General features: G+C 56.9%; 2 protein-coding genes across 8 annotated transcripts; one reads left to right on the forward strand and one right to left on the reverse strand.

Moving 5' to 3' along the window:
* Positions 1-520: 520 nt before the first annotated feature.
* Positions 521-7,394, reverse strand: ADAD2 (adenosine deaminase domain containing 2). Its single transcript, XM_041769886.1, has 12 exons — positions 7,138-7,394; positions 6,987-7,106; positions 6,878-6,938; positions 3,023-3,196; positions 2,685-2,795; positions 2,471-2,596; positions 2,214-2,364; positions 1,949-2,116; positions 1,596-1,825; positions 1,248-1,491; positions 894-1,014; positions 521-785 (listed from the first exon to the last, which is right to left on the reverse strand). Exons 1-12 carry the CDS (start codon positions 7,336-7,338, stop codon positions 681-683), a joined length of 1,812 nt encoding a protein of 603 aa, XP_041625820.1. The 5' UTR covers positions 7,339-7,394; the 3' UTR covers positions 521-680.
* Positions 7,395-12,043: 4,649 nt separating this feature from the next.
* On the forward strand, positions 12,044-20,970 carry TAF1C (TATA-box binding protein associated factor, RNA polymerase I subunit C). 7 transcript variants are annotated; one of them, XM_041772466.1, is made up of 14 exons: positions 12,044-12,145; positions 14,145-14,271; positions 15,581-15,662; positions 15,845-15,942; positions 16,015-16,104; positions 16,198-16,271; positions 16,851-17,089; positions 17,233-17,554; positions 17,637-17,708; positions 17,894-18,029; positions 18,162-18,305; positions 19,057-19,231; positions 19,304-19,441; positions 19,535-20,970. In XM_041772466.1, the coding sequence occupies exons 2-14, from the start codon at positions 14,146-14,148 to the stop codon at positions 20,494-20,496; spliced, it is 2,658 nt and encodes an 885-aa protein (XP_041628400.1). In that variant the 5' UTR covers positions 12,044-12,145; position 14,145; the 3' UTR covers positions 20,497-20,970. The 7 variants fall into 7 exon arrangements, with proteins under 7 accessions (XP_041628400.1, XP_041628402.1, XP_041628405.1 ...); XM_041772468.1 differs by lacking the exon at positions 12,044-12,145 and adding an exon at positions 12,384-12,515; XM_041772471.1 differs by lacking the exon at positions 12,044-12,145 and having other exon boundaries at positions 12,824-14,271; positions 17,233-17,349; positions 17,437-17,554.
* The last annotated feature ends 285 nt before the right edge of the window (positions 20,971-21,255 follow it).

The following is a 21,255-nucleotide window of genomic DNA, read 5'->3' on the forward strand; positions in this document are numbered from 1 at the left end:
GGCAGGCCCAAGCCATGGCTGGTGGCACGATAAAGTAATTCTGTGTTTTAAAAAAATCACAGTCCCTAAATGGTGTCACTTAGGCTGAGTTCCCAAATCAGGGTTTAATACATAATCTAACTGCAGTTTCAACCTCCCCAAAAAGGTAGTCTTAACCGGTCAGTCAGGGAGTTTTCAGTCAGAGCCAATGAGTCTGCTACCTGGGTCCTCTCTACCCACTGCCCCCCAAAGAAAGATATGATATCTCCATGAAAAGACACTTTGCTTTTCCCCCAGAAAGCTTCAAACCTAGGGTTTTGTTTTTTTGTTTTTTGTTTTGTTTTGTTTTGTTTTTTTTGCCAATAACTCTTACCCCCACCCTCCTAGAAAAACTTCCCATCTTGTTCCACTCCTCTGAACACCTCTCTGCTGGAGTGGAGCGGAGCGGCCCAACCCACGAGTCCTTAAACAAAATGTCTGCAGGCAACCCCCTCCTCCCAAAAGAGCCAACGAAGCCTAGAAGCACCAAAAACCATTCTTTATTTGAGTCCACATGTGCAGCAGCCCCACCACCACCATATAGGCCCCTCCCTACAACTCCCACTTTGCCCTGTGCCATCTCCCACCCCTAAGAGCCTCCCCGCCTCTCCCCAAAAATGGCCCTTCTCCCGCAGGATCCAGCTCAGCTCAGGAGGTGGGCTTCAGCCTCTGAATTTGCCCACCAGTGGTTTCGAGGACCAAGCCCCCAGGCCCTGCTGGTCCAGGAGGAGAGACAGCTGCCTGCGGGCGTCCTGGTAGGGTCCAGCCTAGGACAGGACAGGACAGGAGGGTGGAGAGCCTGAGAGCTTGCTGGTCTGGTGGGGCTCAGGATGAAGCAGGCCTGGTGGGGGGGCAGGGGGGGACAAGGTGCTGACCTTGGCTGCCTCATAGGTCTTCAAGGCTAGGAGGCGGGACTTCCCCAGAACTCCGGCAATCTGGCGGAAGGCCCTGAGAAAGGCTGCCTTGCAGAGGCGGGAGGGGGGCCCGAGGCCAGCACTGAAGATGGAAACAGAAGGCCTAAAGACTGAGCTAACAGGCCCACACCCTGCCACTCACGCCACCTTTCTCACCACAGCAATCTTGGGGGGGGTTCAGAAGTGTTACAGGGTGGGTGATGGAAGCACCAGCCATGGTCACAGAGCTAGGATTAGAACTGGATGTACCCACCTACCCCATGGGCAGGGAGCCAGGGACCCCTCACCACCAGCCCTCCCATGAGCCTTTCTTACTCGGCCTTCACACGCCCTGTGGCCACATCCACGACCTCGACATCGGTGTCCCCCAGACTCCAGTTAAGGCTCAGACTATGGCAGGTGTTGGGGATAGGATCCAAGGGGGCCACAGGGGGCCCTGCAAACAGGTGCAGCGTGGTACGGGCATAGGGGGGTGGCAGGCACGGCCCCAGGACCCTGTCTAGGCTGGGCCGGGTGTGGATGGCCCTGCTCAGAGTTGGGGGGTCGTGGCAGGGGTCGGCTGTGGGGACAGAGGCACCAGACAAGGTCTAAGTCACCGCCACCCTCTCCCACACACCACCCAGAAACCCCTTCCACCCTCACCTCAGCCCCCAGGGCCCTCACCCAGGACAAGGCTGGTGGCATAGAGGGGAGGCAGAAAGTGGGCAAGCAGCCCGCCACCCAGTCCCAGCACAGCCCAGCGGGCCAGCTTGTCACTGGTGGAGAGGCAGCCCACATGGGTGTCACGGAGTGAAGGCGCCACATAGCACACGGGCTTCAGCTCCCCACGGACATGGGCCTGAAGGCGGGAGGGCGGGCTATGTAGGAGGCTGCCCTCAGTGGATGGAGGGAGGCTGCAGAGGCAGGCAGGGGAGCAAAGGCAGAGGACACAAGCATTAGCACTACCCATCTGCCCCCCGCATACCACCCTTCCCGATCCAGCCAGACTGAGGGACCCACCAGGGCTCCCCACGTACTAGATATCGTGGGCGGCTCCCGTGGGGGTATTGCTGACATAGAGATGCAGGAAGATCCGGGGCTTGAGGGCAAAGGGGGGCCCAGGCCCAGGCTGGGGGGCCAGTACTGACCGTTCCTTGCCCTTGGTGCCACCCTGTGTCACCAACAGGAGCTGGCGGAACAAGAACCTAGGGGAGGCAGGTGGAGGAGAGTCTGGGCCATAGGGTCCCATTCCCTGAGCCCTGCCGGGGCTGCAGCCGAGTGCCTGCCCCGCCCACCCCTCACCTGAGCAGGGCCCTGCGGGCCACCACCAGGCCATGGCAGTCGTGGAGCTGCCGCCCGGAGAACTCTAGCCAGCCCGCACAGCTGCTGCTGCCTGTGCCCAGAGCCACCAGCTCATAGATCTCCTTGGCGTGGCCCTTGGCACCTGGGACCTCTGTAAGGGAAGGGGGCAGAGATGTGCCCACAAGGCACAGGGACCCACGGTATGTGTGTGTGTGTGTGGGGGGGGGTTCCTGAATTAAGGGCTGGGCAAGCCCTACCTCTCTCCAGGATGACCGCTGCCACAGTCCCTTTACAGGCCCGGTATGGTGAGGTCTTGTCCACCAGACGGTCAAAGCCGGCGCTGACCACAGCCGCACAGCGCTGCTCATGGGTTAGGATGTTCTCTGCAGATTGGGGAGAGGGTGGAGAAGGGGACCCCACAGACAGTACCCCTCCTCACCGCAGGGCTGGGTGTAACGAGGGTGCACCTACCTACACTCAGAGGGGCAAGTGGAGGCTTGCTGGGGGTCTCTGAGGGTTCTGGAAGGGAGATGGGGTGGGTTGCCATGGATACCAGGGCCTGTCCTCCTGTCCTTTGTCCTTCTGGAAGCCAAGAAGTTCCATTAGTGGGAGTGTGGGGGATCATCTTCCAGAAACCCCAAATTCCTGGGCTGCACCTCTAGCGGTCCCTGCACCCCCAGGGTGGGCATGCTTCAAAGGAATTAGGGCAGAGGTCAGCTCACATATTCCCTCCCCAGCTCCCTGAGGGCGAGGCCCTGATGTCCAGATGGGCTCTGCGACAAGCCAGCCGGGTCACTGGTCCCCCTTACCCGGGCTCCCCAGCTGACTTCGGATGTAGTGGAGGGTAGAGACTGCTGCCACTGCCTGCTGTCTGGCCTCTGGCTTGCTGCTGGCATTGCCCGTGGGGCAGAGCAGCCCATCCAGCTCAGCACACATGGAGAAGGGGAAGCAGGGGTCTGTAAGAGGAGAGGCCCTGAAGAAGCCTCGTCATGGGCCCACCAGAGCCACAGCCCCTCTCAGCCCACCTCCCCCTAACCCCACCCCTACTTTGACCCCAAAACTATTGGCTGTAGGGCAATTTTGCTATAAAAGAAAATCAGGAAAAATAAAAAGAGGGGCATTCATTAGAAAGGACATAATAACACATGAAAAACAAGTAACAAAATCAAAAAAGACTACCACAAAATATAAAATGTTGGAATGCATTCAAAATGTGTAGTATGGATTTGTGTCAATACCGCACAAAGAATGGGTTTCATTTTGTGGACAGGAGCCAAGGTCTTGTCTTCAAAGCCTCTCGTTCAACATAGTCTTACATGTTATTTCCTTGATTTGTCTACTTGCTTGGCAACACACTTTTTCTTTTCTCCCTAGAATTTCTTTCTTCATTAACAGAGAAATCAGTTTCCTAATACGGGGCTGTGTATTTGTAATGGAGCTCCAGATGGTGTGTGGAAGCGTCCACACTGTTGTTCGCTTGGGTGTATTGTCACCCGTATGCGGACAGTCCAGAGTTCTCCGGGTAACAGGGATTCAAACTCTGTATGGATCTCTGTGAGGGCCGAGATTTGTAGAATATTAAAATTGGAGTTCTGGGTCAGTGGAGAAATGAAACCAATCCATCAACCAATCTGATGAAACCAAACTGTCAACTAGTTTTTTATCTTTCACAGCAAAATTGCCTTATGGCCAATTAGATACGAGATGAAAATGCTCATGGCAAAGATGTCAAGAGGAAAGACGCTTATGGCCACAGTCCCTAGAACACCAGGCAGCAAGGAAGACCAGACTGACAGGAAGACGAGGCTGCAAGCTCCTGCCCACCCCGGGCACAGGGGGCCAGGCTTGTCGCCCAGAGAATCCTGACAAGCTGATCCCCGATAGCCTGTATGACCCCATGTGATAGCGGGCACAGACCAAGGGCAGGGAGTGTGACCAGCGGTGCCGGGACCCATGTCCAGGGCTGCCCACTGTACCCCTCAGCCTGCCCCCAGGCACACTGCTCTGTTTCTTCTCTAGTTTGAAAGGTTCATCTACCAAATGCTATCATTTCAGGTGTGACTATGAGACCAGAGGCAGAAGAAGCCCCTGGAGCTGAGTTCACCTGGTGAAAGGGCATACGTCTATCTCAGTTTCATGGTTCTCGCTGGTACTCGCTGCTCAATTATTTCCCAAAAGGAGTGCCCTTTGAGAAGGGAGGCTGCATCTCAGTACTCCTCGCTAGCGCTGAGATTTACTCCCTTTCAAAGGGCATCAGGAATGCCAACTAGCAGATGCAGGAAGAACACCGGCATCAGAGAGGTCCCTGGTGCCAGATTCACCACAGAGAGGACAGTGAAGACCCTGGGGGTGCCCTCCACCCCGAGTGAGCCCCTCCCGGCTAACACCGCCAGTGGTAGGACAGACAGATCGCGGGCCTCCTGGGGGACATGCAGCCAAGGACACGAGGTTACCACATGCACTCCCACCCTTGATTGTAACCTGAACCCAGTCCAGAATAAACAAACCCAGGTGGAGGAACTTCCTAGAAAAAAAAAAAAAAAAGAAACCAGCCCTCACTCTCCAAAAACATCAATGTCCTGCACACAAAGGTGGGCTGAGCAACTGTTTCATATGACAGATTAAAGAGATGCGCAGCTACAGAACAGCTCATACCCGGCGGGAGAATGGCTATTATTGGGACAACTGGCAAAACCCAGATGCGAATGGTATTTAGCTAAAGCATGACATCAGTGTTAACTTTCCAGAATTTGAGCACTTACTGTGGTTGTATAAAATAACATCCCTGTTCTTAGGAAATACACTGTGGCGTGTAAGGGATAAATCAACTTCGTTTAGAAAAAGAAATGTATTTATATATTAATAAACAGGAGAGAGAAAGACATATACACAAAGCAGAGGCAACAAATGCTAACTGGATCTGGGTGAAGAGCTTATAGGAGTTCTTTAATACTACTCTTTAAACTGTTATCAAATAGGGACGCCTGGGTGGCTCCGTGGTTGAGCAGGCTCAGGGCACAGTACCAGGGTCCTGGGATCGAGTCCTGCATTAGGCTCCCTGCATGGAGCCTGCTTCTCCCTCTGCCTGTGTCTCTGTGTCTCTCATGAATAAATAAAATATTTTTTAAAAACGTTATCAAATAAAACCTTAACCATAAAGCCACGTAACAGCAGGCAGGGGTGTCCTAAGCAGAGGGAGGGACAGAATGACCCAGTGGCTCACACTGTGCAATGCGGCTGCCGCCTCTCCGGCCTCAGTCTTCCTATCTATAAAGTGGTGGGGATGATGCCTCCCTAGGAAACAGTGGTGAAAACTCAGTGAAGTAGTGCTTGAAGCCCTTCAAACAGTTGCCTGGCCCATTGTCCACAACTCAAGAATGTTAGCTATTATCATCTGTACTGAGTCCGTCTTCCTATCTTCTGCACCCTTGGGGCTCCTGTGTTTGGGGGCTTTGATCCTGGAAAGGCTGCCTCTCCCAGGGCGAGCTAACTCCTAGAGTTAGCCAACAATGTCCCTGCGGACGCATCTGCTATAGAAACCAACCAATCCAGAGCTCATACTCCGACCATCAACCCCTAAGTCACCCCAGGGCCAGGTACTGGGCAACTGGGGACACCCTCATAACCCCAAAACCTACTTAGTGCCTTGCCTTACACAATCCTAAGCTCACCCAGCACACTGACCCTACCTCAACCATTCCTTCCTGAGAAAACCCCGACAAAGGCTCTGTGGGTTTCTCTCCCGGCTCTTCTGCCTCCTGAGGAACCCTGGTCCTATCCCTTGTGGGCCCTGCCTGGCCAGCTGTGCCTCACACTCCTAGGGATCCGTAGTTCATTCTCCCGTCATGACAATCATCTCCAGGCCTTACTATCCCTGATGAAAGCAAGTCCCACGTACATTTCTAATGTGGTCCCTTTTTTGAGCTGTTCATGTAGGATTCTCGTGGGCAGTTGCACAAATGCTCCCAACGCCCGGACAGAGTCTCTTACCATCTCCTTAGAAACTGGGAATGCTCCCGCCTTGAGGTTGGGAACGTGAATTCAGGGCCCGAGGTGGTCCTGGGTGAGGGAGTCAGAGTTCGGGGGCTTACACGGGGGAGAGGAGAGGACCGAGTCCCGAGCGCCTCTCCCTGCAGCGTCTGGTCACCGAGCTGCGCTTCGCCCCGGCCCCGGCCCCGGCCCCGGCCCCGGCCCCGGCCCCGGCCCCGGCCCCGGCCCCGGCCCCGGCCCCGGCCCCGGCCCCGGCCCCGGCCCCGGCCCCGGCCCCGGCCCCGGCCCCGGCCCCGGCCCCGGCCCCGGCCCCGGCCCCGGCCCCGGCCCCGGCCCCGGCCCCGGCCCCGGCCCCGGCCCCGGCCCCGGCCCCGGCCCCGGCCCCGGCCCCGGCCCCGGCCCCGGCCCCGGCCCCGGCCCCGGCCCCGGCCCCGGCCCCGGCCCCGGCCCCGGCCCCGGCCCCGGCCCCGGCCCCGGCCCCGGCCCCGGCCCCGGCCCCGGCCCCGGCCCCGGCCCCGGCCCCGGCCCCGGCCCCGGCCCCGGCCCCGGCCCCGGCCCCGGCCCCGGCCCCGGCCCCGGCCCCGGCCCCGGCCCCGGCCCCGGCCCCGGCCCCGGCCCCGGCCCCGGCCCCGGCCCCGGCCCCGGCCCCGGCCCCGGCCCCGGCCCCGGCCCGCCCAGACTGGCGGCGTACTGCGCGAGCATGGCCACGGCCTGGCCCCGCGGCGGGTCCCGGAGCTGCGGGTCCCGGAGCTGCAGGCCCAGCTGCCCGGCCGCCGCCGGGACGTCCCCGGCAGGCCCTGCGGGCGGGACAGAGACCCTCGGCGACCTCCCCAGCCGCGCCCCCGGGTCCTCCCGTGCCCCGGCTGCCCCCAGCTCCCCGGGCCCCGGCCCCGGCCCCGGCCCCTGCCGCGGGCCCACCGTCCCCCGCCGCCGCCGAGGCCTGGGGCTGCCCGCCCCCCTTGTCGTTCTCCGCGCCGGGGGCCACCGCAGGCTCCCAGGGGTCCTGGCCCGGGCTGCCCGCCGGCCGCCACGGGCTGGGCCTGGGGTTGATCTGCAACGACGCCGCCAGACGGGGCCTCCTGCGCCCACTGTCATCGGCGCCGGCGCCGGGGCCGGGGGCGGCGGGAGAGGCCATGGCCGGAGGCGCGGACCGCGGAGGACCGCGCGCAGGATCTCACGCCGCCTGTGCGCTTTTACACGCGTCCGGCGGGCGCCACCCGAGGACCACGTGGTCCGGCCTCGAGGGCAAGGCAAGCCCCGCCCCCGCCTCAGTGCCGGCCAATGGGAGCCCGCAGAGCTACGTCGGACGCTATGCCCAGCCAATTGGAAGGCCAGTCTCCGAGTTGCCTCGGCCTGGGTGCGGAGCACCGGGTTGAGAGGTCTCATGGCTAATCGCGCGTTCCCGGGTGGGCTTTCAGGCCAGGGAGCGGGGAGGCGAGGAGTGTGGGTGCTCCTGCGACACTGTGTTCTCCAGCCTGAGGTGGTCCTGCAAGGGGAAACCTGGGAAGGGGTCTAGGGGTGCAGGTCTAGAGCCTCCCCCTTGCTCCTGCCCCTGGATGCCCTGAACGGCACCCATCCCACCAGATGGGGGTGGGTGCCAGTGTCTTTCTTTAGCTGATAAATGTAGATGTTCTCAATTGAGGCAGCCCCACAGCATCGTCAGGATCTACATTTAAAAACTGTGTACTGGGACGCCTCGGTGGCTCACGGTTGAGCGTCTGCCTTCGGCTCAGGGCGCGATCCTGGGCCCCAGATGGAGTCCCACATGGGGCACCCTGTCGGGAGCCTGCTTCTCCTTCTGCCTGTGTCTCTCGTGAACGAATGAGTGAATGAGTGAATACATCTTTTATAAAAAATTTTTAAAAATACAAACTGTGTACTGCAGGCCTTTCTGAAGCTTCTAGCAAAAATTAACCATTTGGCACCACCCCCGCCCCTGTCCCCTGTTGTTTTCAGAAGGGATTTTAAGCTGTCTTATAAAAATACCACAAGACAGGGACACTTGGATGGCTCAGTTGGTGAAGCATTTGCCTTCAGCTCAGGTCATGATCCTGGGGTGCTGGGATGGAGCCCCATGTTGGGCTCCCTGCCTAGCGGGAAGTCTGCTTCTCCCTCTCCCTTTGCCCTTTCCCCCGCTCATTCTCTCTCTCTCTCTCTCCCTCCCACCCTCCCTCAAATAAATCTTTTAAAAAATTACCATAAGACAGCAGTTCTTTAAGATGAGGGACTAGGAATGAAGGAAAAATATCAAAAGCAATATTAAGTCAGGTGCAATACACAATTGTTTTAAGAGGCCACACCTTTAACTGAGTCCTACAAAAGTCAAGGAACAGGAAGATATGATCAGTTTCTTAGTACACAGTCTGTAAGATTTGTCACTATGGTTGCTGCTGGTGGTGATAGTCACCTTTGGGTCTGATGATGCTAACCAGGTAGTGTGGATGCTGGGGCACATGGGGAGCAATCAGTGGAACCAGCAATCTGGTTTGACCTGGGAAGAGCAGGGCAGGGTAGATTCACCCTCTCAAATGTTTTAAGGGATGATATCAGGAAGTAGAATTTTGGTTTTGGGATATAGTTCAGAGAGTGGAAATAGGCATAGTGGATAGAAGGGTCATCACAGCAGACGCTCAGAAATGAAATGATGGCTACAGACAACCACAAAGACATGAATAGGGTTCCAGGCTCAGAAATATCCCCCATAAGGAATTGCACGGACAAATGGGGAACTATTCAACAATGAACTATAACCCAGTAATAGAAACTACTGTCACATGCACGAAATGAGTGAGTCTCCTAGGCATGTCTGGTGAAAGGAGCCAGGCTAAAGTGATCACCTTCAACATGATTGTATTGATATAAATTTGTTGGATTGGCAAAATTAATCTATAGTGATAAAAGTCAAGGTCGTGATTACTTCTTGAAGGGGATGTTGACTGGGAAGTAGCACCCGGGAATTCTCTTGAGTGCCAGAAACGTTCTTTATCTTGATCTGGGTGCTGGTTACGGGGGTATTGCACATGTAAAGACTTGCTGAGCTGCACTGGTGCCTTTTTTTTTTTTTTTTTTACGATTTTATTTATTTATTCATGACAGAGAGAGAGAGAGGCACAGACACAGGCAGAGGGAGAAGCCGGCTCCATGGAGGGATCCTGGGTCTTCAGGGCCACACCCTGGGCCGAAGGTGGCGCTAAACCACGGAGCTACTCGGGCTGCCCTCTTTTTTTTTTTTTTTTTTTTTTAAGGGAGATAGTGTTAGGGTAATCAATCACCAGGGTCCTTAAATAGGGAATAGGGAGACAGGCAGAATCAGAAAGTTGGCATCACCACTGCTGGCTGTAAAGATGGAAGGGGGCCATGAGCCAAGGAACACAGGCAGCTTCCAGAAGACAGAAAAGGCAAGAACTCCGATTCTCCCCTAGAGCCTCCAGAAAGGAATACAGCTCTGCTAAAACCCTGGTTTTTGCTCAGTGAGACCCATTTCAGACTTCTGATCTCTAAATCTGTACAGTGTTCTGTTGTCTTTTTTTTTTTTAAAGATTTATTTATTTATTTTAGAGGGAGGGGTGGGCAGAGGGAGAGGGAGAGAATCTCAAGCCAGCTCTCCACTGTGTGGAGCCTAACATAGTGCTCCATCCCAGGACCTTGAGACCATGACCTGAGCTGAAACCAAGACTCTGATATCCAACTGACTGAGCCACCCAAACACCCCCAATATTATGCTGTCTTAAGCCACTAAGTTTGTGACAATCTGTTACGGCAGTAATGGGAAACTCATATAATGGTCTTCAAAATTTTTTTTGCATATATATACACCCTTAAAACAATTTTGAAAAACTATACATCTTCGATTTTTTTATCGCAAGTTTAAATATTTACAAAAGCAGCAATTTCTTATTGTATATTATAATCATCTTTCCAATGTTTCCACCAAAATCATGGAGATGCAACCTTCACCTATTCCACTTATGAAATACACCTCCAAATAATCTTATTGGCAAAGCCTACCCTCCTAATCAAACCTATCAGCTAAAACAGAATTACTACCTGTCCGAAACAGTCTGACTTTATTTTTTTTCAGTTTTAGTAAACGTGTTGACATATTCTCAGAAGGACATCTCATTTCATGTCCCCTTCCATTGATTCAAGTACTCACCAAGCATCCACTCCCAGGTGTTTCGGGTGCAGGAGTGACCAACCAGGAAGAATTCCTGCCCTCATAAAGTGCCATCTGCATTGTTTTATTTTTAAGATTTTATTTATTATGAGATATACAAAGAGAGACAGAGACACAGGCAGAGGGAGAAGCAGGCTCCATACAGGGAGCCCGACGTGGGACTCGATGCCGGGTCTTCAGGATCACGCCCTGGGCTGAAGGCGGTCCTAAACTGCTGAGCCACCCGGGATGCCCATGCATTCTGTTTCAAAGACAGCTGAGAAGTCATGCAGCCTAACCTAGAGGTTGAAATTTCAAAGTGATAAAGCATCACATTTTCTTTTTTAAAAAAATGCTGCTTTAATGCTGTACACCATAGGTACAGAAAATTGCACAGATCATTTGATGAATTTTCACACCCTGAATGCATCCATGTAACTAGCACTGACATGAACATAGTATGGTCAGCTCCCAAAAGTCTTCCTTTTGTGTCCTTCCATCTATTTCTTACTGAACGCACTTTTCTTAGTCTAATGGGAACTCTCTTCTGTGGGAACTCTGCTTTTTGTTCAGCACCGAACTCTGGCAATACTCCACAGTGTGGAAGAAAGAAAATGTGGAAGGACAAGTGTTCTTATCTCAAGCACCTCCGACATAAAAACTGTATAGATGGAAGCTGAGAATTTGGAAATGGATTTTTAAAAAACAATTGTCTCAAAGCATGGTGCCTGGACCAGCAAGTAGCATCAGTATCACCTGGGAACTCATTGGAAATGCCAAATTCTTGAGTCACATCCCAGAGCCTCCTGAACTGGAAACTCTGTGAGTGGGGCCCAGCAAACTGGTGTAACAAGCCCTCCAGATTCTGTTATACGCTCAACTTTGAGAGGTATTGGGTTAAGACAATGGTAAGATTTATGATTGCACAGTGGTTCTTAAAGTGTGCCCCCCAGGAAGCACAATCAGTGTCACCTGGGAATTTAGGTCAAATTATCAGGTCCCGCCCCACCCAAAAACTATGTTACACCCTGTTCAGGTGATGTGACACAAGCTAGAATTTGAGAAGCAATACCTAGAGCTATACTTGCTTGACCACTGGGAGGGCCTCATGCACTCTACGGATGCTGGTAACCCTAGTTGTAAAGACTGGTTCATAGGGTATGAGGACAATTAACTGGAATTCTACTCACTAATACAGTGTCTGGCTCATATTGGTGCTCAGTGCGTGTTTGTGGAATAAATTCAGTTAATACTTTTGTCACAAGGGATGCTTGGGTGGCTCCGTGGTTGAGCGTCTGCCTTGGGCTCAGGTCCTCATCCTGGGGGGTCCTGGGATGGAGTCGTGCATCAGGCTCCTGATGCGCAGGAGCCTGCTTCTCCCTCTGCCTATGTCTCTGCCTCTCTGTGTGTGTCTCTCATGAGTAAATAGATAAAAAATTTTGTTTTAAAAGCGCTCAATAAGAAGCCTGTGATCTAGGAAGTTAGAGATGGGATTCGAACGCGCGTCAAACTGGCCTTCACTATCGGCCCTTGAGACTATATACTTCCTTCCACTGGCCAGGGCGCCGCCTCCACGCCCATTCCCCCTCCACCCGGGCGGTGGCGCTCTAGGGAGCCCGAGGAGGCCGGGCTGGGAGGCGGGACTTCCTGCCTTGGAGGGAGCACTTCCGGCACGGCCCGGAAGACCGTTAATTGCCGCGGAGGCGCCGTTCCATCGCGGGCTGCTTCGCGGCTCGCGGGCGCGGCGAGGTCCAGGTCCCCGAGGAGCGCAGCGGGCCCGGGCCACGTAAGAGCGCGCGCCGCCCGGACGGCGGGGGGGTCTCCGGGCTGGGCCTGCGCGCGCGTCCGCGGCCCCCACGCTGTGGCCACCCCGACTGGGTGGTCGGCCCCCTCCCCCGGGGCGGGGCCGCGCAGGAGCGGAGCGTGGCGGCAGCCGTCGGGCGCGCGGCCGGCCCCGCGGGGCGTCTGCGGAGGCCAAGCCCGGAGCCCCCCCCGCCGTCCGCGGGTCCCGGGGGCGCTCGCTGCTGCGCCCGCTCCCTCGCTGTCTGCGGGCCGCGGGCCGCAGGAGCACAGAGCGAGGCCCCGCGGCGGCCCCCGCGCAGGTCCCAGCCGGCCCTGGCACACGTTGCAGCGCGGGCCCTGGGCGAGGGCTGCAGGTGCTGGGCCGAGGCTTGCTGCCCGCAAATCGGGGGGACGAGGGGGGCTTCGAGGGCGGCGGGGAGGGCGCTGGCTTCCTCCAGGCGGGAGCGCAGCCGTGTGGCGGGAGGGATGCGGCCTCCGCCGCGAGGCGCGGTGCTCGGCCCTGCCCCCCGGCCCGGCGTCGTGCACGAGGATTCTCCGAGCGCTTCCTTGATGCGCGCTGCTGCCCTCTGCTGCTCTGCGGGGCACGGCGCGTGAGGGCGGGAGCGCGGCCCCTCCAACTCCGAAGCCATCGGTGCGACCCTGGCCTGGGAGGAGAGCTCGGAGTCTCGGAACAGAGGGCAGGCCCGGCCCGGCCAGCCGAGACCGCGCGAGGGGAGGCCGCCGAGCCGGGCCGCGCGCGCTTGCCCGTCGGTTTGGGGAGGGTTCAGCAGCCCTGACGGCGTGACGGCCGCCCCGGACGAGCGAAGAACGCGGGGGTGTGCGGCTGCCGCTCCGGGGGAAAGATTTTTGTGGACCGAGACGAAAGCTCGTGTCTGCTGTGGATGCGTGAGGGCAGAGGGCTTCGGAACCTGGACACGGGGGCTCACGCTTGGTGGCCTTGGAGTGCGCTGTCTTGGCTGAGCCAAGATGGGGCACCAGGAGAACAGGACGGTAGCCCGAGCCTGGCAGGTGCCTGTGTTCAGTAAAGCGAACTGTGATTTTTGTGGTTAATAAAACAAAAGGGAGGGCATCCCGGGTGGCTCAGCGGTTTAGCGCCGCCTTCAGCCCAGGGCGTGACCCTGGAGACCCGGGATCAAGTCCCAGGTCGGGCTCCCTGCGTGGGGCCTGCTTCTCCCTCTGCCTGTGTCTCTGGCCCCCCCCCCCCTCTCTCTCTCTCTCTCTCTCTCTCTCTCTCTGTCTCTCATGAATAAATAAATCTTTAAAAAAAAATAAAAGGGATGGTATGGCTGCTTATTTTTCTAGAGCAATTGGCGTTTGGCAAAACCCTTTGACATAAATTTATTTTTAATTTTTTTTCCTCTGACATAAACTTATTATTATTCAGTGCAAGGTCAATTGTATTTTCTGCAAAGTACTGTACTTGACAGAGGGAAGACCTATGAATAAGATTCTGTCCTGGCTTTGGAAGAACTTAAGTTGGTCTTGGGAATGCAGCCTGGGGTGTAGGGTGCATAGTCTACAATGTGTGATTGTAATACAGGAGAGCTAGGAAGCTGCCCCATTGCTGCCTGGCTGACTTCTTCCCCTCCCATTCTCCACCTTGTTCATTCTGTGGCCTCCTAGCTGTTTTTCACATACTTTCCTGCCCCAGGATTTTTGCACTTGCCATTCACTCTTCCAGGAACCCGCCTCTCAGTCATCTGCATGGTTCTGTTCCTCATTGGGTTCAGGCTTCAAATGCTCCCTAATGAGCAAGGCTTTCCCTGGCTGCCATTGCCCATCACCATCCCGTGCCTCATGGTCATTAATATGGCACTTGTTAATATCTGGCAGTGAGCTGCATATTTATTTGTTGCTTATTATCTACCTCCTGAAATGAAATATGCTCTTGTTAGGGTATTTGTCATTCTCTCAGGAACCCTGGAGGGCATTATCAGATTCTAGTCTCTACAAAAGCATGACGTGTGCTTCTTGTTTTCCAGGATGGATTTCCCTAGCTCTCTCCATCCCACACTGTTTATGACTGGTCCCCTTGGTCTGAGTAATGTCCCTGACATGTCCTTCATGTGTAGCTGGAGAGACGCACTGACCCTGCCCGAGAACTCTCAGGTGAGGACGGCACAGAGAGCCTTGGCAGGGCCCCTTCACCGGCCCTCCTCTCCAGCACTCACACCCATTATCAGGAGCCAGGGTGGGGTGACATAGGCACTATGCCAAGACATAGGTTGAGCCACTTGCATTTGCAGGGGATACCCTGCTCTCCACGGAAGGTCTCCTGAGCACAGGAGCACCTCTCCTTCAGTCTTCCTTTCCTGCCTCATCTTGCTCAGCAGATGCTCACTGATCAGCCCCTACAGTGTACAGGGGGCCTTTTTAGGCCTGGGAATCTAGGGTGACTATGTCGGAGGCATCCCCTGCACTGTGGAACTTAGGGTTAGGTCCCATGAGACGTGACCAAAGGATAAAATCCTCACCCTGTGTGATAAGAGCTCTGCGTGAAACCCAGAGGATGCTCAAATAGTGCAATAGGGATGAAGCCGGGAGAGAAGGCAGGGTATGGGAGGGGAGGAGAGGCCTCCTGGGACAGAAAGGACAAGGTGCTTTCCTTGGAAGCCTAAGCCTAAACCATCTGGCTCCCACTTGGAGATAGGCTTGGGATTATGCCAGGGGTGAGGTGGGGTCCCCCAACAAGGAAGGGCTTAATGTCCAATTGGTCCCCTCTGGGAGCCCAGCTTGCCAGTGATTGCAAGTTTTGAGGCTGAGTTATCTTAGGCCAGCCCCGCACTGGGGAGTGGAGTGGCCTTTGGGTGCCCTGAGTAAGTCAGGTCTCCTGAGTAGAAGCGAGAATCAGGCGGCACTTGGGGCAGCCAGTGATGGCATGGGGCGGGGCCTGCAGGTTGGAAGCCCCAACTAGTCCCAGGCTTCCAGCCCTCCTCTTAACCAGCTGTTTCCTGGGGTGAGCCTCCCCTTGCCTCTAGTGCTTCAAAGTGGCATGACTTGTACCAATGAGTTGATAAGATACATTCTTACAGATTAAAAGTAAATCGTGAGATACCTGGCTGGCTCAGTGGTATTAGCACATAACTCTTGATCTCAGGGTCATGAGTTCAAGCCCCACATTGTATGTGGAGCCTACTTAAGATAAAAATTTAAAAATAAAGGGCAGCCTGGGTGGCTCAGCGGTCTAGTGCCACCTTCGGCCCAGGGTGTGATCCTGGAGACCCGGGATAGAGTCCCGCGTCAGGCTCCCTGCATGGAGCCTGTTTATCCCTCTGCCTGTGTCTCTGCCTCTCTGTGTGTGTCTCTTATGATTGAATAAATGTAAGCAAAAATCTTTAAGAAATAATTTTAAAAAGACACATGCCTGCGCCTGGTCTAGGACTGTATGTTCACTAGGTTTCTGTCTGTGTTTCTTCAGAATGGGGTGCCGCGCTTGGCCACGGGCCTACTCTGGGAGCCAGAGACCCCGGGGCCTCTTCCTTTGCTGCCTCCTGGTCCTGGTAAGCATCTTGGTCCCTGGGGTTCCCTTCCAAGCTGTTCCCCATGTCACTCTGTCCCCCACCTCTCACCCAAAGTCCGTCTTCCCTGCTGGTGACCTCCTGTCATCTGGGACATCTGGCCCCACTTCTGGGTCCTTTCCACTCAAGTCAGACCCCTTTCCTGGCCTCAACTTTTCCCTCAGATCCCTGGGACCCTGGGGTGACTGCCCAGGACCTGCTTTTCCGGGGAGGCTTCTCATTCCGAAGGAAGCCCCAGGCAGTGCTGGATGTTACCGAACAGGTGAGTAGACACATAGTGGGTGGTGGTGTGCAGCTGGGGCCCTCCCAAGTGACCTGACCTCCTCCCTCGCAGCTCAGTCGGTTCCTGTGGGACCATGGGGACATAGCCTTTGCACCCCTGGGGAAGCTGATGCTGGAGAATTTCAAACTGGAGGGAGCAGGGGTGAGTGACACCTGTCCAGCCCGGAGAGGGGGTTCCCTACTTCTTGTCGGGGTAACCTTGGGTGTGCGAGCTTGACAAGGCCTTTCCACACAGAGTCGTTCTAAGAAGAAGACAGTGGTCAGTGTGAAGAGTCTACTCCAGGACCTCGGTGGACACCAGCCCTGGGGGCAAGTGGCTAGTGAGAAAGGCCGGTCTGGGCAGGCCTAGCTGGGGTGATGTGGAAGCAGCTGGGGCACCAATCCAGGCTCCCCTCACAGTTGTTTCTCCAACCCCATGTGGTCAGGAGCCATGGTTCCTAATATCAAACTCCAGCTCTAAGTGGAAGAGGGAATTGATGAACTGCCGGCGTGACTGCATCTAGCTGTTCAAATATTGTTAATAGGGTGTATCTCTTTATTTTCTCATTTGCTTGGCTTAATTCCTGGGCAGATTGTTTCTAAGTGCCAGGAAGCTGGTTTACGATTTCAAGGAAAAAGCCAGTGTTTTTCCTGACGCAGCAGCAGAAATCCTGGGAAGGGTGTGGTTGGCTTGGCCTGGGTATTTGGCTCCTCCATGAGCCAATCACTGTGGCCAGAGGTGACATGGGAGTGCCATTGCAGCTGGGGAGTAGGGAAGAATTATTTCCCAATGGAAGACGCTCTAAGTTGATAAAAAAAAAAATGCATCTACTGGTTGGGTCTCTCCTGGGATGGGACCTTGTTCTCTCACCACCACAGCCTGATCTCCTGCTGTTCTCTCATTCCCAGCTGTCCCTGGGCTTTCCTCAGCTTCCGACAGCGCCGATTCTCCATCCTTGGGGGCCCTGTCCTGGGCAAGTCAGTGGCCAGCCTTCTGGGAGAGCTGCTGCATGAGGAGCTGGCTATGCGGTGGGAGCAGCTGCTTCTGGATGATGCGTTCACAGGGGGCGCTCTGGCCTGGGTGCCCGGCAGGACGCCCCACGTTGGACAGTTGGTCTACCCTGCGGGAGGTGCTCTAGACAAGCTCTGTATCCTTTCTCAGGGGCAGCAGGGGGTGAAGGAGGCTCTCTGGTGGAAGAGGTGCTCTCGGTGTGGTCCAGGAGAATGGCATGATGTCGGGGGACTTGGGAGTGACCAGAGCTCATATGCTTATCCTTAGCCAGAGGGCCAGATTTCCAAGAGGTCAATCTGACCCCAAATGGTGACCCTCAGGCTCTTGGGGACCCTGGCCACATCCAGCTTCGAGGACCTGTACGGCAGGTGGTGACTCGCACTGTGCAAGGGGAATGTGAGTCCCTTGGATACTTCCCTCCCCTCCGCCTCCGCCCCTGGCTGGCCTGCTGCCTAACTGGCCCTGCCTCTCTCTATCCCTCAGCCCTGCTGGCTGTCCGCTCTGACTACCACTGTGCCCTGTGGAAGGTCAGTAAGCAGGGACACCCTGCCCCTCTCCAGGTGCTGCAGGTCGGGAAGGGGGCCACAGGGATCAGCCTCAGGTGAGGGGCTCAGTCGGGCTGGTCTGCACGGATATGGGTGTGGGTAAGGGGCAGATCAGCTGACCCTGCTTGTGCCCTGCAGCCCTCACCTGCCTGGGGAGCTGGCTGTCTGCAGCCGTTCCGGAACCGTCTGTCTGTGGACTCCCCAGGATGGGTAATGTCCCTTTCCTGTGAAAATCCTCCACCGTTGTAAACAGCTACCCTAGAACCACAGCCCGTGCTCCCTGTACAGCATGTCCTGCACGCTGGGTCAGGTCATCCTTGTGTCCCCCACCCCACCCCACCCCACCGACCAACATCAGCCTATCTCCTCACCCATGACTGGCCTGTCTCCCCAAGGCTGCAGCAAGTCTACAAGGACCCTGAGACCCTTGTGTTCTGGGACCCCTCTCCCTGGCGTTGGGCAGACTTCACTGCTCATCCCCGGGTGCTGACCGTGGGTGACCGCACAGGAGTGAAAATGATTGACACTAAGGTGAGCAGAGGGGACCATTACAGGCCTAGCAGTGGGACAGAGCAGATGCATTGGGGAGGGCCTGGTCGGGGGAGGCAGGGATCCTGCCACAGCTCCGGGCTGTGGGAGGGCTGACCTGGGTTTCTCCCCCAGGGCCCACCCGGATGTGGCCTGCTGCTATTCCGTGGCGGGGCGGAAGCATCATGCCAGAAAGGGGAACGTGTCCTGCTGACCCAGTACCTGGGGAAGTGTGGCCCTGAGCCTCTGCTTCCCACGGTCCATCTCATTTGTACCCAGGTGAGTGGTGCCTTCTCCCTCCTTTCCCTGTGCGCCGCGTCAGATGGGACAGCTGAGGCATGGGGTGTCAGGGGAGCATGTGTGCAAAGTGGGGCAGTTTCCCTGTGTGTTCAGGAAAAGAAGCAGTCTGAGGGTCTCCGAGGGTCTGCCTCCCATCCCCCTGAACCCTGGGGTGTTAGCCTGTGTCAAGCACAGGTTCCGGGGTTGGGTGGGTTTGGGGAAGGCCACGTGGTCTCTGTATGACAAGACCGCTCTGCGCCTCTCCTGAGGGCCGCTCCGAGCAATGCACCAGGGCAGTGGCTCCTGTGGGGTGCCTATACAGGACAGGACAGATGTGAGGGTGGTTGCGGTGCTGGGACAGCTCTGGGACTTGAACTCCTCTTGGGAGCCACACAGGGCCCTGTGAAGGCCACGCAGAGCAGCTTGTCCCATCAGACACTTTCCTTGTGCCTTGGTCACGGCCCCCTTCCGTCACCATCTCCCCCCGCCTCCCACCTCGGTCACAGCCCCCCTGGGTCATAGCCTCCGCCTACAAAACCCCACTCACCCCCACTGTAGCCCTTCATCTAGACTTGCCCCCCCTACATCTCTATCACATTCTCCTCACCATCCCATCCCCCCACCTACCCATCACGTCCCCCCCACCCATCCTGTCCCCCTACCTCTCCCATTACATCCCTCCCCTCCTCAGTCATGGCCCCCCTGGGTCACACCCCCCCCCCTCCATGTCTTGTCTCCTATGGGTCTCCAGTTCTCCCTCTACCTGATGGACGAGCGCCTCCCCCTGGTGCCCATGCTGAAGTGGGACCACGGCCTCCCCTCTGCTCCTCTGTGGGCCCAGCTGCAGCCGCCACCGCGCCCCGGGCACCCACAGCCACTAATCCTGGGGGGCCAGGGCGGGCACCTGCAGCTGCTGCACCTCACAGGTAAGGCTTGGGGCACAGGTGGCAAGTGTGTGGGAGGGTGGGCAGGGCCTCAGCCATGTGTCCTTCCTCCAGGAGAGGGGGCGTCTGTACCCCGGCTGGCGGGGCCCCCCCAGTCTCTCCCTTCCAGTAGCGACTCCCTTTCCGCATTCCCCTTGCTGGAGCCCAGGAGTCAGTGGCGGCTGCAGGAGCGTCTGAAAGCACCAACCATAGGTGCGCCGGGGTGGGGAACGGGTCCGGGGGGCTTCACCCCAGGGGGACTTCACCCACCCCAGGCCCTGGCATCACTGTCCCTCCTGTCTCCAGGCCTGGCCGCCACCATCCCGTCCTCAGCTTCCAAGCCAGTCCTGTCACTCTTCCAACTCTCGGCAGCTGGGGATGTTTTCTATCAGCGCCTCCGCCTCCAGGCAGAACCCGGGCATCACTCCCGTGCACCCACAGCTTCTTGGACTCCCCAAGCCACTGCCTGCTGCAGCCGGTGGCTAAAGACCCTGCTGGAGGTACCCCCGACTCCGCCTGTGTGGGCAGCACCCACCTTTTCCAACCGCTGTCTGCTCAACCAGGTGGAACCAAGCAAGGTGGAGCAGAAAGTGCCGGAGGGTCTCCGAGCAGCCATGGCTGAAGGACGGTTGCTACAGCAGAGGGACCTGGGCTCACTCCCCTCTGCGGAGCCGCCCCCCGCCCCTGAGCCAGGCCCTGAGAATGAGCTTAGTGCACGTTTGGAGGCAGCCTGGGAAGGCCGGGTGGCTGCCTGGTGGGAGAAGCAGCAGGGCAGGAGCTCCGGGCCCAGAAAACCACCTAAGCGGCACAAGCGCCGGACTCAGTTGTCCAGTACTTTCTCCTCACTCAGTGGCCGCCTGGACCTCTCAGATGCCACCAGCCCGCCTCACAGCCCAGACCGGACGTCATCTGAGGCCAGGCCTCAACCCCTGGCGACCCCACCCTCCCAGGAGTTGACTCAGGAGCTGTGGGCTCAGGGTGTCCCCTCAGAGCGGCAGCAGACCCTCCGGGACTACATGGCCAAGCTGCCAGTCCAAGGGGATGCCCCAGGAGAGGTCTCCTCATCCCTCTCCCAGAGCGCCACGCCCTCCTGGCAGCAGACCCTCCAGGGTGGTGCAACCCAGCTGCCGCCACGAAGGAACCCCCCAAGAGGTGCGGCTCTCCCGTCTTCCCAGACCTCCAGCTTCCAGGCCACCCCCTCCAGGCAACAGACACCCGGCCTCTCCGGCTCTCAACGACACCGGAAGAAGCCCCGCATGGGCTTCTGAGAGCCCAGGGGAGCTGCTCCCCCACCTTCGGAGAGCCCTTCGTCCTGGACCGGTGGTGCCTTGCACAGCTAGAAGCTGGGAGGTGCAGAGAACAGGCTGCAGGCCTTTCTGCTTCTGGAGTCAGGGGGACAACAGAATGGTGGTTTCTCCTGTTTATGCTTTTGCTAGAAAATCATTCCAAAAAGCATGTTGAAAGGCCCTGGTGACCCTGTCCTGAAAGTCAGTGTCTTTGGGATTCCCTCCAAGAGGCAGTGTTATGCTTCAAAGCAGGGGCCGCTGCAGGGGAGCGGGGGCCTCCTGAGTCCCCCGTTGGTGTTGGGGTGACGGCGCCAGCTCCTCACCTGGAGTCTGCAGCTGCTGCTGCTGCTGCTGCTTAGTTTTTGTTCAGCAGTTTCTACCAGGATCTGATGTTTTGTAGAGGGAAGCACTCTGGACCCACATTTAGGGATTGAATAAAGCTGGCAGCTGAGCATGGTTTAGAGTGATCCAGTTTCTGAGGCCAGCAGTGTCCCCTCACATGGCCTGGGATGTGTACCACCTACATTCACGTCCTCGGAAGCCTTTCACTCAGTGGAAGATTTTGCTCCCCTGGGGGCAAAACAGCCCCTCAGAATATCACAGGACACCAGGATTTGATCTAGATTTCTAATCACACATGTAGAGTGGATCTTTTCTCAGGATACTTGGTGCAAGGAAGCACAGGACTCACACAGATAGTAAATAATCCAATAACACTTTGACTCACGTGGATGCTAAAAT

The sequence above is a fragment of the Vulpes lagopus genome, chromosome 10 (genome assembly GCF_018345385.1).
Source record: "Vulpes lagopus strain Blue_001 chromosome 10, ASM1834538v1, whole genome shotgun sequence".
Taxonomy (NCBI): domain Eukaryota; kingdom Metazoa; phylum Chordata; class Mammalia; order Carnivora; family Canidae; genus Vulpes; species Vulpes lagopus.

What these genes read in the sequence shown, in the direction of transcription:
- TAF1C (XM_041772466.1), top strand. Translation starts at nt 14,146, where the DNA reads ATGGATTTCCCTAGCTCTCTCCATCCCACACTGTTTATGACTGGTCCC. An exon ending in TCCATCTCATTTGTACCCAG is followed by an intron (nt 18,306 to 19,056) that starts GTGAGTGGTGCC and finishes ATGGGTCTCCAG; the next exon opens with TTCTCCCTCTACCTGATGGA. An exon ending in GCAGCTGCTGCACCTCACAG is followed by an intron (nt 19,232 to 19,303) that starts GTAAGGCTTGGG and finishes TCCTTCCTCCAG; the next exon opens with GAGAGGGGGCGTCTGTACCC.
- ADAD2 (XM_041769886.1), bottom strand. Translation starts at nt 7,338, where the DNA reads ATGGCCTCTCCCGCCGCCCCCGGCCCCGGCGCCGGCGCCGATGACAGT. An exon ending in GCGGGCAGCCCCAGGCCTCG is followed by an intron (nt 7,107 to 7,137) that starts GCGGCGGCGGGG and finishes GGCCCGCGGCAG; the next exon opens with GGGCCGGGGCCGGGGCCGGG. An exon ending in CCGCAGGGCCTGCCGGGGAC is followed by an intron (nt 6,939 to 6,986) that starts GTCCCGGCGGCG and finishes CGGGACCCGCAG; the next exon opens with CTCCGGGACCCGCCGCGGGG.